The sequence below is a fragment of the Bubalus kerabau genome, chromosome 8, assembly GCF_029407905.1.
Source record: "Bubalus kerabau isolate K-KA32 ecotype Philippines breed swamp buffalo chromosome 8, PCC_UOA_SB_1v2, whole genome shotgun sequence".
NCBI classification, from domain to species: Eukaryota; Metazoa; Chordata; class Mammalia; order Artiodactyla; family Bovidae; genus Bubalus; species Bubalus kerabau.
In genome coordinates this window covers 13401384-13415843 of record NC_073631.1, presented here as the reverse complement: position 1 = coordinate 13415843, position 14460 = coordinate 13401384, and the positions used below count along the sequence as shown (strand labels likewise).

Below are 14460 nucleotides of genomic sequence, written 5' to 3'. Positions count from 1 at the left end.
AATCACTCACAAGCATATATATATATATATATATATATATATATATATATATATACATACACACACACCCCTCCCTCTTGAGCCTCCCAACCACCCCACCCCCATCCCAGCCCTTTAGGTCAGTACAGAGCGCTGGGCTGGGCTCCCTGTTTTATACAGCAGCTTCCCATTAGCTGTGCATTTTACACATGGTAGTGTAGAGATAGATCGATCACAGTGCTACTCTCTCAGTTCGTCCCACCCTCTCCTCCCCCCACTGTGCCCACAAGGCCATTCTCTATGTCTGTGTCTCTATTCCTGCCCTGCAAATAGGTCCCTCAGTACCATTTTTCTAGATTCCATGTATAAGAAGCTGTGTTGAGAGAATCAGGATGCTCTAGAAGAGAAGGGGGCCTAAACAGGGAAGATCATTAGTTCTGAGAAAAGGATTGCCTCTCTTCTTCAGTCTCCAGGGAGAGGATACTTGGCCATAGCCATGGCCAAGGTTTTGAGCTGACAGGTGCTAGTCACCTCAGGATACTTTCTGATGGAGGGCTAACAGAGGCCAAAGGGGAGAGAGGCTACAGGGCAATAAGGAAGGAGCCTGAAGAAATAAGGAAGTAATGCTAAAGAGAATGAGTTGGATCCCCTCTAGGACAGAATGTACAAATTCAGTCATTCCAGGAAACACAAAGTAAAAGGGACGAAAATTTAAAAATGAAGGAGAGGGGAGATGTGTCTTACCTCATTTAAACATCCAGTCCTTGTTTGTTGAACCTACTACAAGGCATCAGAATCATAGGAGCGCCTGCCTGGCAGAGCCATTGTGTGCCAGAGTATAACTTCAGCATTACGATAAACACTCTCAAATAATAATTATTAGCATGTTTTCAAGATTAAGGGGAAAAACAGCTGAGACTATATTAAATTATTTTTCATTGTAAAGTGTATTGTAGACAGTTGACCCAAATAAATTAGTATTGAATTTATTTCTAGGGACTAGGGGATATTGAATTTTAGTGAAGGCAGTCTGGCTATCAAGAAGTGAGAGAGTTGGAGTACATCAAACCTGGTGTTAGAAAAGGTTACAGGAAAAAGTGAATATATTGAGCCTACCTGCCAATTGTTATGGAGAAAGCAATGGCACCCCAGTCCAGTACTCTTGCCTGGAAAATCCCATGGACTGAGAGTCGGACACGACTGAGTGACTTCACTTTCACTTTTCACTTTCACGCATTGGAGAAGGAAATAGCAACCCACTCCAGTGTTCCTGCCTGGAGAATCCCAGGGACTGGGGAGCCTGGTGGGCTGCCGTCTATGGGGCCGCACAGAGTTGGACACGACTGAAGCGACTTAGCAGCAGCAGCAGCCAATTGTTAAAACCATTAAATTTTTTGCAATCAGGGAAAAAATATATTTCTCCAGTCTCCGTTCTAGGACTTACTATGACGTGTATTTTCATTTCTCTGAAACTGTTTCTTCATCTGTACCTATAAATGACACTTTTAATTCCTTTATTATTTTCAAACTGATATGACATACCTATACCAAATAAATGGGAAACAAATGTACATTTGGTTTTATACATTTATAATGCACCTAAATTTGATTGTGTATATCTGAAAATTGGCTAATTTTGATTTCAGTAGTTGGATCTAAAATGAACAAATAAGAGAATTCACTTGCTAAAAGTGGCGCCCAAGTAATATGCATGATCTTAAATCATGCCACTTTATTCCTTAGCATTTCTTACCATTTTTTTCTGCTGTTACTTTGCTTTTGTATCACTGCTGGTGTCTCAGACCATTCTGTTTGCCTCTATCTTATTGATAGCCACACCAGAGTATGGGTCCTTCTGAATTTATACTTGAGAAGTAAAACTGAATAGCTTTGTTGAGCTTCTAAAATTGTACCTCTGAAATGGCAGAGAATGTGAAAATCAGTCATATAAAGATATCATCTGGAGATACTGGATCTGAAGAAGAGACTTCTCAGGGGAGAAGTAAGAGCTTCATCAGACAATCGATGTGGCATCATGCAGGGTCTAATTTATTTGCTGTAGTTCCAGTTGGTAGAACCAAGTAGACTTGGGCCTAATGATTTAAAGGATTTCTATTCCTCATACAATGGTCAGGCAAGAGTGGTAGAAAGAGCAGAGAATTGTAGTCAGCACCACTAAATTAAATTTGAGACCTATATTGGAATTTTAGCTTGAACATCTTTAATATGAAAGTTGTTATTACTGCATTATTTTGATTTGCATTTCTCTAATAATTAGTGATGTTGAGCATCTTTTCATGTGACTGTTGGCCATCTGTATGTCTTCTTTGAAGAAATATCTATGTCTTTTGTCCATATTTTGAGTTTTTTGGGTTTTTGATAATGAGCTATATGAGCTGTCTGTATATTTTGGAATTAAGTCTTTGTTGGTTGCATCATCTGCAAATATTTTTCCCCAGTTCTTAGTTGCTTCTTTGTTTTGTTTATGGTTTCCTTTGCTGAGTGTGCAAAAGCTTACAAGTTTTATTGGGTCTCACTGTGTTTTTTTGCTTTTATTTCTTTTGCCCTGGCAGACTAATCTAGGAAAATATTGCTGTGATTTATGTCACAAAGTATTTTGCCTAAAAGTATTAATTCTGGTTAGATTATTTTTTCATCTCTAAAATCTAAGAGACAAAAAGTGTATAACAAACAGAGAGGAAAAGAGGAATAAAATAAACTCCTAATAAAACCAAATTAAGACAAAAAAGGAGAGAGCAAAAATGTAGGATATGTAGTAAAAAATCAGATTATAGTTAGAAACCAAAATATATTAATAATTACATCATATATTAATGGACTAAATATTCCAACTAAAAGACAAATATTATAAAGTTAGGTATTAAAATACTATTTAACACATAAGAGATATACATTATATAAAGGATCCTGAAAGTAAATGAGTGAACAAAAAAGCCATGCAAATGGTCCGAAGAAAGCTGGTGTGGCCACACTAATACCAAAGAAATTAGATAAGAATTAGATATATTTCTTAATACAAGAAATATTACTTTAGGTTAAAATGGACATTTCATAAAAATGAAGTAGTCTGTTCAGCAGGAAGATATAAAAATTCTGAATTTATATGCATCTACTAGAATAGTGTCCAAGTACATCTAATAAATAGAGAAAATTGACAAGAGAAACAGAAAAACCCACAGAGTGGGAGATTTTAGCATATTCCTCTCAGTGACTGATAGAACAAGCAGTCAAAAACCTAACAATAATAAAGAAAAACAATTTAACCTAAATGAAATAATATGAATATTGCACACAACAACTACAGAATTCAGGGGATATTATTCAATTAATAAGATTGTTGTCATGTATGAGAGTGATGGAAAAATTGTTGATTGTTACTCTTAAGTGATGAAGATGATAATACAGAGAAAATTTGAAAGTGCATTGTTTCGATAGCCATTACATTATATATGGCCAAAAAAATATTTGAGTTCTTCCAGTATTCAAAAACTATTATCCAGTTTAACAAAGCAGTTATTCAAATTACTGTTAAATGAAGTTCCAACAAATGTCACCATTGTTTCAGTTTCATCTTAATAAATGCCAACCAACATTCATGGTGAAGTTACACTTGTTTATCTTTGATGTAAACTATTTCTTTGCTGAATTGGATAATAACCAAGCATTTATTTGAAATCTAATTGTTTCAAAATATGGTTGAAAATATACGAGTTCAGCAAAAATCAACAAAAACAAGCCATGAGAATCAGTTAGATATCTGGAATTAGCAATAAAGAGTATTGCATACTTTATTATTAATTCTAAATTAGGCTACACATCCTTCACATCAGTAAAATGTATACCTTTTGTATGTGGATATGCGTATACAGCTTTTTTGATACTCAGTTATTAGCTTACCACTGCATTGTTGTTGTTCTTGTTGTTGTTGTTCAGTTGCTCAGTCGTGTCCAACTCTTTGCAACCCCATGGACTGCAACACTCCAGGCTTCCTGTCCTTCACCATCTCCTGGAGTTTGCTCAAACTTGCATCCATTGAGTCTGTGATGCCATCCAACCATCTCATCCTCTGTCATCCCCTTCTCCTCCTGCCTTCAATCTTTCCCAGCATCAGGGTCTTTTCAAATGAGGTGGCCAAAGTATTGGAGCTTCAGCTTCAGCATCAGTCCTTCCAGTGAATATTCAGGATTGATTTCCTTTAGGATGGACTGATTTGATCTCCTTGCAGTCTAAAAGACTCTCAAGAGTCTTCTCCATACCATTGCATATAGTGTCCTATTTGCATAAACTTCATGTAAAACTCTTGGCTGCCTCAAATCATATAATATCCAAGCAACAAGAGAACTTAAAAGCCAGTCACTCCAGCCTCCTCATTTTACTGCTGTGAAAATCCAGGCCCTTAGAGGTAAGTAGCTCATTCAGCACTGCCCAGCTCTTTAGAGAAAACAAACCTGTGAAATAGGAGCATGGTATCTGAAGAAAGGCCTAGACCTCACACAGTGATCAGCCAAAGGCTACAATAGTTACCGACTAAAAGGCCAGATTCTAATGGTGGGAGAGTGTAACTTTTTCTACAAATTGTCAACTGAGAGAAAAGGAAGAAAAATTTCTAATCAGTTTTGTGATGTTTTGGTCTAGATCAGAACCAATAAGTTGCAATTCTAGTTCATTTTATACTACATTGATTTTATTTCTTCTACCCAAAGTTGAAAAAAGTTTAATTTACAACCTGTTTAAAAGCAGTAAATATTATATAGCTATTGTAATGCCATAAAAATAACATTTTGAGGACTTCTCTGGTGGTCCCGTAGTTAGGAATCCACCGGCCGACGCAGGAGTGACACAGGTTTGATCCCTGGTGTGGGAATAACGCACATGCCGCAGCGCAGCTAAGCCCACAGACCACAACCACTGCAGCCTGCACGCTCCAGAGCCCGTGTGCCACAGCTACTGAGCCCATGGGCCACAGCTACTGAGCCCATGTGCCACAGCTACTGAGCCCATGTGCCACAACCACGGAAGCCCTGCACCGTCGAGCCCACGCGCCACAAGCAGAGAAGCCGCTGCAAGGAGAAGCCCGCGCACCGCAACTGGAGCGCAGCCTCCACTCACTGCAACCAGAGAAAGCCCTCACACAGCGACAAAGACCCAGCACAGCCTAAATAAATGAATAGATTTTTTAAACATGTAAAGGAAAAAAGGAACATTTTAAGAACACAGTTCTCTGAATACCTACCAGAAACATATAAACATACCATCTGAAATAGTAAAGATTTTTGGTGATGAAAAGCAACTTGCCTAAACTCTTAAGGACTTAAAGGGAATATCAGTTCAGTTCAGTTGCTCAGTGGTGTCCAACTCTTTGCGATCCCATGAACCGCAGCATGCCAGGCCTCCCTCTCCATCACCAACTCCCGGAGTTCACTCAAACTCATGTCCGTTGAGTCGGTGATACCATCCAGCCATCTCATCCTCTGTCGTCGCCTTCTCCTCCTGACCTCAATCTTTCCCAGCATCAGGGTCTTTTCCAATGAGTCAACTCTTTGCATCAGGTGGCCAAAGTATTGGAGTTTCAGCTTCAGCATCAGTCCTTCCAATGAACACCCAGGACTGATCTCCTTTAGGATGGACTGGTTGGATCTCCTTGCAGTCCAAGGAACTCTCAAGAGTCTTCTCCAACAAGAGCAATTCAAGGAGATATCATGATTCCCCTGACTTTTTAACTGGAGTTTAACATATATGATATACACTACATTATAACAAGATTCAGGGAAGATTAAAAAGTGCAAGTGATGTAGGTAGAAAAGCTGAGAGAGTATGTATAGGTCCACAGTGAAAGAAGGTAAAAATTAAGTTTTCATCCTTACCTTGGCTGCTGGAGGCCTCAGCCAAGTCTTTGTGGTAGAAGTTGACAGGATGCAGGCTGGATATTTATTGCAGAGTTGAGTCTCCACCGTGTTCTTCACCACACCCAGATGCTCCAAGCTGTTCTCCACCATGGCAGAAGGAAAGTGACATCCCATGGCTGTCACCCCCACATTCAACTGGACTGAGATGGGCAGCTACCACCATTCAAGTCCACATCAATACCTGACTCACATGTAATATGGAAGACATCTGTTACTTGCGTTTGTTGAAGGTCACAACAATTTCCACTTCATAGATTAACTCTCTGACTAAGCATGTTGTAGTCTGAAACTAGTGTGAACTTTACCATACTTAGTAAATTTTGTCAAAACAGCATCAAAATGAAGCACAGAGTGTCGAGTCTGGGGTCTCATCTGGACTCTGCCACTTACTTCCTGAGTGACCCCAGGGAAGCCTCAGATTCCCCATCTCTAAGAGGGCATAATACTAATAATGTGCTGTGCTGTGCTGTGCTTAGTCACTCAGTCGTTTCCAATTCTTTGCGACCCCATGGTCTGTAGCCCGCCAGGCTCCTCTGTCCATGAGGATTCTCCAGGCAAGAATACTGGAATGGGTTTCCATGCCCTCCCCCAGGGGATCTTCCCAACCCAGGGATGGAACCCAGGTCTGCATTGCAGGCAGACTCTTTACCCTCTGAGCCCTCCCTAAGAACACTGTTGTGACATCCAGGGGTTAATATGTATCATGAACTCTTAGAATGGAGCCTGATGTATTGTAAGCACTCAACCGGTATTAGCTATTAGCACTATATTTTATATAGGAATATTAACCAAAGGAATGACTTGCAAACCAAAGTAAATTGTAGTCGAAAGTGGGACTTAAAATATTCTATTGACAATCACACACATTTTATTTTAGAGATTAAAATCCCTTTATTGGTCAAAAATTAGTAATGATTTAAACTTAACACCTCTCCTCTTGCACATTTCATTACTCACCACCACTCTAGAAAATCCACATACATGAATGGTGTTAAAAAAAAGTGAGATGGGAAGAGAGAGAGAGAGAGCAGCCTAGCATCTGGGGATGTTCATACAATGAGATCAAACAGATCCAACTTACACGCTAGCAAACACTATTGAAAAATATGACATGAGCTATTTGCTACATCTAGTATAACACAAGGGTATTATCCTGAACAGCTCACCACATTTCCAATCATAAATATCCTTAGAAAGTTTAGTGCGTATTCTCAAATAAGTGTATTCCTTCTGTTAGGTCTTGCTCAGACTCTGTATGTGTGTATATATGTGTGTGTGTGTGTGTGTGTGTGTGTGTGTGTGTATAGTGTAATATATATACATTTGCAATACTGTTTCATTTAGAATAAAGCATAAAGTCAAGCTATATAATAATTTATTATTGATCTTTAATAAAAATATTAAAATATACTTGTTTTTTTATTTAGGAATAGAGAAGCTTGCACAGAAAGGGAAATCATTGTCCCCTTTAGCAAGTATAACTGGAATATCACTCTTTTTGATTATATCCATGTGTCTTCTTTTCTTATGGAAAAAATTTCAACCCTACAAAGGTAGGTTAAATTTTTAAATATATATATGAATGGTTTATATGTATACTAAAAAGTATCTTACTGTGTTTTTTTCTTTCTTGGTTTTTAGTTATAAAACAAAAGCTAGAAGGCAGGTAATGCATATGTTTCTATGAAAATAATTTTTCTCTTGAATGCTTTCTCCTCAATGATTAAGACTGACAGAAACACCAATTTGTCTTTTCAGGCCAGAAACAGAATACAGGAAAGCACGAACATTTTCAGGTAATGGCCAGGCTGAGAGGGGCTATGTATTATCATTATTAATATATATTGTTAATATTAACTATTCTATACAATGTACTATTGAGATAACAGAATTCATCCCCTCCCAGGGTGACTGCCCTCACTTCACGAAGTGCTATCCCTTGTATTAGTTTTCTGTAGGTCACATAGATCTGTAAGATAAGCCCCAAAAGACACTTTCAACACCATTTTACAGGCACGAGAACTCAGGCTCAGAGAGACTATCATTCGCGCACCATCATTGACCCATATTCCATTGATCCTCTTACAACTTTGGAGCTGCCCAAGTGTCCTCTCGCTGTGTCGGTTTGTAAAGCAGACACAGTGCAGGCAGCTCCTGTCCAGGGAGAAGAGGAAAGGGAGGCCCCGGGCGCTGCTGCTCCCACCCTAGTGCCCCTCGCTGCCATCACTTCTGACTCCCGCCTGAGTTGTTATGTTAACAGTGGGGTTTTTGCTCAGGCCTTAGAGTCAAGGAGCTGGATTTCTGTCCCATATGTGCCTCTTCCCCCCAATGTCACCTTGGGAAAATTATTTTTCCTGACCTCAACTCATCTCTACAATAGAGCTCATAACGTCCCCTCAGGGTTGCTCTGAGAATTAAATCCAGTGTCATAGGTGCCTAATACAATGCCTGGATTCTTAATAAACATGGGTCTTCTTCCCCTTAGCTAGTCCTTTCTCACAAATAATAAAGTGTCGGAGTTCTGAAAGCTCCCAGAGACTATCTGGAAGAGCCACCCTACATTCTACAGATGATACTTGACTCCAATATCAATTTCCAAGTCCAATTCTATTTTGTATGCATAGGCAGCCATGAAGTGAAGTGAAAGTTGCTCAGTCATGTTCAACTCTTTGTGACCCTATGGTCTATACAGTCCATGGAATTCTCCAGGCCAGAATACTCGAGTGGGTAGCCTTTCTCTTCTCCAGGGGATCTTCCCAACCCAGGGATCGAACCCAGGTCTGTCACATTGCAGGTGGATTCTTTACCAGCTGAGCCACAAGGGAAGCTCTTAGTCACTTATTTTTTTATTATTAGTCCTGGTGGACTCTGTTAGATCTAGCAGGATACAGCAATATTATGGGTAGATTAAGAGCTGCTGCAATTGACAGATTGAGGCCTTGATGGCCATAAGTCTCTGATAACTGAAAGTTACAAAGGGCAAGGCTGCCCACATGTGTTTATTTGAATATATATGATACACCACTGTTCCTACATCAGACTTTAAGAATAATTGTCCCAATTCAGGTTCAATTCTGAGCTTCAAAAGGAGTGATTTCCAGTACTACTTAGTGGCAGCATGACTATAGAGGATTGTTGTTGTTGTTCAGTCACTCAGTCGTGTTCAGCTCTTTGCAACCCCATGGACTGCAGCAAGCCAGGCTTCCCTGTCCTTCACTATCTCCCAGAGTTTGCTCAACTTCATGTCCACTGAGTCAATGGGAAATGTTAAATTGGTTTTATACACATACCACTTGAAGCAAACCATAAAGATCACTTTATAAAGGTTTCTTTAAAAAAAAAAAAGTATAACAATCACAGTTCAAGGCATTTGGTTTGTAAGGAGTATTTGTTTTCCATTTCAGGCCACGAGGATGCGCTGGATGACTTTGGAATATACGAATTTGTTGCTTTTCCAGATGCTTCTGGTGTTGCCAGGGTTGGTTTTCTAGTGGCTGCTTATCCTAGAAGTAGCATTCTGCTTCAGCAGAGGTGTAAGCAGCCTTCCTTTGAACATGGGGGCACTGCAGTCCAATGGCTGCGCTGCCCTCAGCCGTATTGACTCACTCTCTAAGGAATGACGGTGCCGGATCTGGGGAGCTAAAGTGTCTTTCTAAGCCTCTATCAAAAAGGCTAACACAAATGAGGAAATTACATGAATTCATAAGCATTCTTTACCTGGTAAGCTCAGTGGAGAGAGAATTAACTCGGTTGAAGGTCAAAAGAATTGAATAAAAGAGGGACGGAGAGACCCTGGTTTAAATCATTCTGCATCACTTTGATAACTGGACTGTCTCTTCACTTACTCTCTCTGTCATTTAGTTTCCCCTTTAATTCCCACTCATATCTCCTGAGGACATTGCAGAGACAATTGATTATACAGGTACTTTATGTTCTTCAGAAGAAAGGTAGTGTAGAAACGCAAAATATGCAGGTACATATTTTTATTTTTTTCTGAAGGTGCAAGAGAACTTTTATACAGTTGAAGGTTTTTTTTTTTTTCAGTCTGCACAGACAAGGTCTTTGAAGCAATCAATTTTGTTTAAGAGACAAATAGAATGTTTCTCTGAGCTAATCAGCTCATTAACATTTTTATAGATTTATATACAATTGATCTTTCCTGTTTCTTTATTCCCCTGTGATAGTTCACCTAAGAAAGGGGCCCCTGAAATGAACTACTTGCCTCTTGGGCATTTTCATTTCCATTTTTTAAAACTAACTATTTGCCATTTGGGATTGGTTGTCTCACTTGTTCAGAGAATTCTAAGGTTCTGAGGTTCATCCAGCAAGTTACCTGGCCACAGGCTTTATTTCTCAAATGCCTGTGAGTAATGGAGGGGGAATGATGGAATTTCATCCTCTTGTGGGTGAGTCATAGCACCAGCGTCCATGTCATCACTGGTAAAGGGCAAAACGGCATTGCAAAATCTTTGCATGTCCTGTTCCATCTCAGGCAGGATAGGCTCACCCTTTACTTCTACAACCAAAAAGACAAAAATAAATAATTTGGTGGATCAGTTATTTCAGAGACAGCTCCTCATCATGACAGCAACCTCCCTCTCAGGTATGTCTTTTAAATGGGGAAGCAGGAAACTGAAGCCTGCTAAGACCGGGAAATGAATTTTGAAGTCATATTTTATTCCTAGGGATGCATTGGAAAGGGGTGAGTTCTATGTAAGAAACTTTTAAATTTATTCTCGCAATTAACCAGTACTCAGCTTTAAGATTGTATTGAGAGGACCTCTGCTCAAAATGCTACAGTTCTAAAGAACCTAAGGCCAAGAAATGAATGCTTGATTACATACCAGAAAAGTGAAAGTGTTAGCCACCTAGGCATGTCCGACTCTTTGTGACCCCATGGACTGTAGCCCACCAGGCTCCTCTGTCCATGGGATTCTCCAGGCAGGAATAGTGGAGTGGGTAGCCATTCCTTCTCCAGGGGATCTTCCCAGCCCAGGGATCAAACCCAGGTCTCCTGCATTGATAGCAGATTTTTTACCATCTGAGCCACCGGGGAATAACTCGATTTGGAACCATACCCATCTTCAGAGATGAAAACTCCTGAGGAATCAGCTGGGGTCTTTCATTGGCAGTTCCAGGTGCTTTGGGAAGAAGTGAGAAACCAACACGAACAACCCGAGAAGGAGGAGGAAAAGGATCTATGTTAGAAGCAGCCAGAATTGTGTGAAGATTAGCAGCTGAGTGCAATGGCTTTGAGAAAGGAATAATAATAACATTACCAAGATCTCAAAACTGAAGTTAAGAAGGGGAATGAATTACTAACTTTATGAGTTTTCAAAAATCAGAATCCATCTTTTAGTTTCTCATGATACATGAATAGATGAATACTTCTCTGTCTACTTGCTCTACCTTTCATTGTCCTTTCAGTACTTATTTTTGGGAATTGTACAGAAAGCAATGGCATGGAATGAACAAATTTATTACTTGCTAACAGCTCTAGTATTAGGTTAGGTAAGTAAGTTAGTCATTTTCTATATAGATTGCTTTTAAAAAAATTTTTTTAAGACTTTTTTTTGATGTGGACCATTTTTAAAGTGTTTGTTGAATTTGTTACAATATTGCTTCTGTTTTATGTTTCGGATTCTTGGCCAGGAGGCATATGTGATCTTAGCCCCTCACCAGGAATAGGACCTGCACTCACTGTATTGGTTAAGACTGTAAAGTCTTAACCACCCAACAGCAGAGAGGCCTGTAGATTGCTTTTATCATAGCCCCTGAAAACCCCTATACCAAAGAAAATCAAGAGTTCATCTTAAGTCCAGACTCTGAACCAAAGCTCCCTAGACATAAAATTGATGGTACGAATCGAATCACATAGCCTAGGACTGTTGTGAAAGCTTTAACAAGTAGAATGGAAATAGGAAGTTTCCAGAAAAACCTGAAGCTAAGACGTTCCAAAGTGATCTGGCAAGTCAAATGGGGATGAAATAAAGAACTCTTCAGATCATCTGTATAGTGCAAATAGTCCTCTACAGGTAGGACTATATAAATACAAAGGACTGAAAGTGACCACAAGTACAATGAACATAGGATGAGTTGCGATGAGGAGGGGAGCCAGACTTTAGCTAAGGACTTAGAAAGCAGTATTTATAAGAATAACGGCATCAAATATAAGAAACAGGAGTTAATGAAACAAAAATGCCACTTGCAATAATAAAATGCATGTTGATCTTAACCAACCATATGCTACTATACTTTCCACATTCATCCAAGCCTTTATTTTTTTTAATTCACAAACTTTTATAGTATGTTTTATTTTGTTGAATAAAAACATCCAGTATTCCATTTTTTGTCTTTACTTTTAAAGCCCATTACTGCATTCAAACCAAACCATCTTCCCTTGTACGTTCTGTATTTCTTGGTACTGTCTTTACTAACTTGCCACGTGATAAGGGCTTCCGGCTATTCATTATTCTTTTTCCTAAACCACCTTTGCGCACGTGATTTTCAATTAGTATCAAAAAGCTAAGACTGAGGTATAATATAAAGGATAGTGATATATGCTCTTTAATTCTAAGCTATCCTGATATCTTCTCTTTTGCTGTTTTCTTTTCTTTCTATTACACTTCCTTTACAGTACTGCCAGCTTTTTGCTTAAATGAAGGGAAAAAGTGATAGTTTGCCCAGCTATTCCTCTTCTGACCTCATAGCCGTGCCACTGCACAAACTACCACAGGGTAAGTGCAAGGAACCATAGCAAGGAGGAAACGGATATTGAAGGAAAGTTGTTATTCTTTAGTCACTAAGCCGTATCCGACTCTTTTGCCACCCCATGGACTGTAGCCCATCAGGCTTCTCTGTTTATGGGTTTTCCCAGACAAGAATACTGGAATGCATTGCCATGCCCTCCTCCAGGGGATTTTCCCTACTCAGGGATCAAACTCACATCTTCTGCATTGGCAGGTGGATTCTTTAGCACTGAGCCATCAGGGAAGGCCATGAAGGGAAGTTTAACAGCTCTAATTCTCTCATCATCACCTCTTCCAGTTGTTTTCAGCCGTGTAGCATAGTGGAAATTCCATTTGCTAGTCTGCCAATTTTTTTTAATGTGCCCTATTTTTCTAGATGCCAGCGAGATCTGTTCCAGCCTCTGATGGTGTACCAGGGCAAGATTTGCACAGCACAATTTATGAAGTTATTCAGCACATCCCTGCCCAACAGCAAGATCATCCAGAGTAAGTACAAACTTGCTTTTGATGATGCTACATTGAGAGGGCTCAGGATTCAGCCCCTGCTGTCCTCAGAGTTTACTGAAAGGTTCAGAAGAAATTAAAAACAGATATTATGGCTCCCGTACATGTGGACACACTGTCCCACCTGAAAATAGCTCTAAGAAAGAAAACAGGCAAACGTACAAGTATCTTCTGGGGCCAAGTACTTGGGCCAGTGGACCAGACGCAGAGCTCTAGAATCTAACATTTCCCCAAATGAATCCACTTCTGGAGAAGAAAGGTGTCGTTAGGCCAGTCCTCAAGCCATTTTGGTTATCTTGCTGATTTTCCAGTGGCTGTAGGGTTTTTGGAAGAGGAAATGGCAACCCACTCCAGTATTCTTGCCTGGATAATCCCATGGACAGAGGATAGCAGGCTACATACAGTCCATGGGGCTGCAGAGAGTCAGACACGACTTCAGCGACTAAGCACACACGTAGTGGTTTTAGAGGCAGCGTCACTACAAAGCGTGTGTTCACGTTCAGGCGCTCAGCCGTGTCCGACTCTGCAACTCCGTGGACTGTAGCCCACCAGGCTCCTCTGTCCATGGAATTTTCCAGGCAAGAATACTGGAGTGGGGTACCATTTCACCCTCCAGGGGATCTTCCCGACCCAGGGATCGAACCCATGTCTCTTGCATCTCCTGCGTTGGCAGGCGGATCACTACAAATAGGACCAGGAAAAAAAAAAAAAAAACCTGCAAAATGTGCCCAACACTGTCCCCATCAAATGTCCACCTCTCATAGATTCAAAGCAGTCTACTCTCAAGTGAATGGAACCACCATGTTAAGGACTGGGCTCACTCCAAGAAAAGCCCGGAAACTGCTCATCCAGTTAACCTGGGGGCTGGCACCAGGCAGTCACCTTCCCTTCCCATAGGTGGAAAAACTATGCCAACAGCCTTTTGGAATAATGAAATGAACTTCCTTTTTTTGAGGGCTGTAACTGCCTGCAGGCATAACTGCCACGAATCATCGTCCATCATTTCTTTATTTGTCATTTATTGACTTTGAAAAGAACATCAATAACCATACACAGGAATTTCCCCTTTGGCAAAAGGAAACAGTTCTAGCAAAGTAATTCGTGCACACCTCTGGGTAAATACCAAAAATAACAGCCGGCAGTGGATGACCCCACTCCAGTACTCTTGCCTAGAAAATCCCATGGGCAGAGGAGCCTGGTGGGCTGCAGCCCATGGGGTCACTAAGTCGGACACGACTGAGTGACTTCACTTTCACTCTTCAGTTTCATGCATTGGAGAAGGAAATGGCAACCCACTCCAG

The 14460-nt window shown here is 40.2% G+C and overlaps 1 protein-coding gene across 1 annotated transcript in view; it reads left to right on the top strand.

Annotated features, from left to right (window-relative positions):
• HEPACAM2 (HEPACAM family member 2) overlaps positions 1-13145 on the top strand; it is a 48033-nt gene extending 34888 nt beyond the window's left edge. The window contains exons 5-9 of the mRNA XM_055589443.1: positions 7334-7459; positions 7548-7572; positions 7665-7702; positions 9311-9384; positions 13032-13145. Of these exons, the coding sequence (XP_055445418.1) occupies positions 7334-7459; positions 7548-7572; positions 7665-7702; positions 9311-9384; positions 13032-13145 (377 nt within the window). The remainder of the gene's footprint in view (positions 1-7333; positions 7460-7547; positions 7573-7664; positions 7703-9310; positions 9385-13031) is intronic.
• The last annotated feature ends 1315 nt before the right edge of the window (positions 13146-14460 follow it).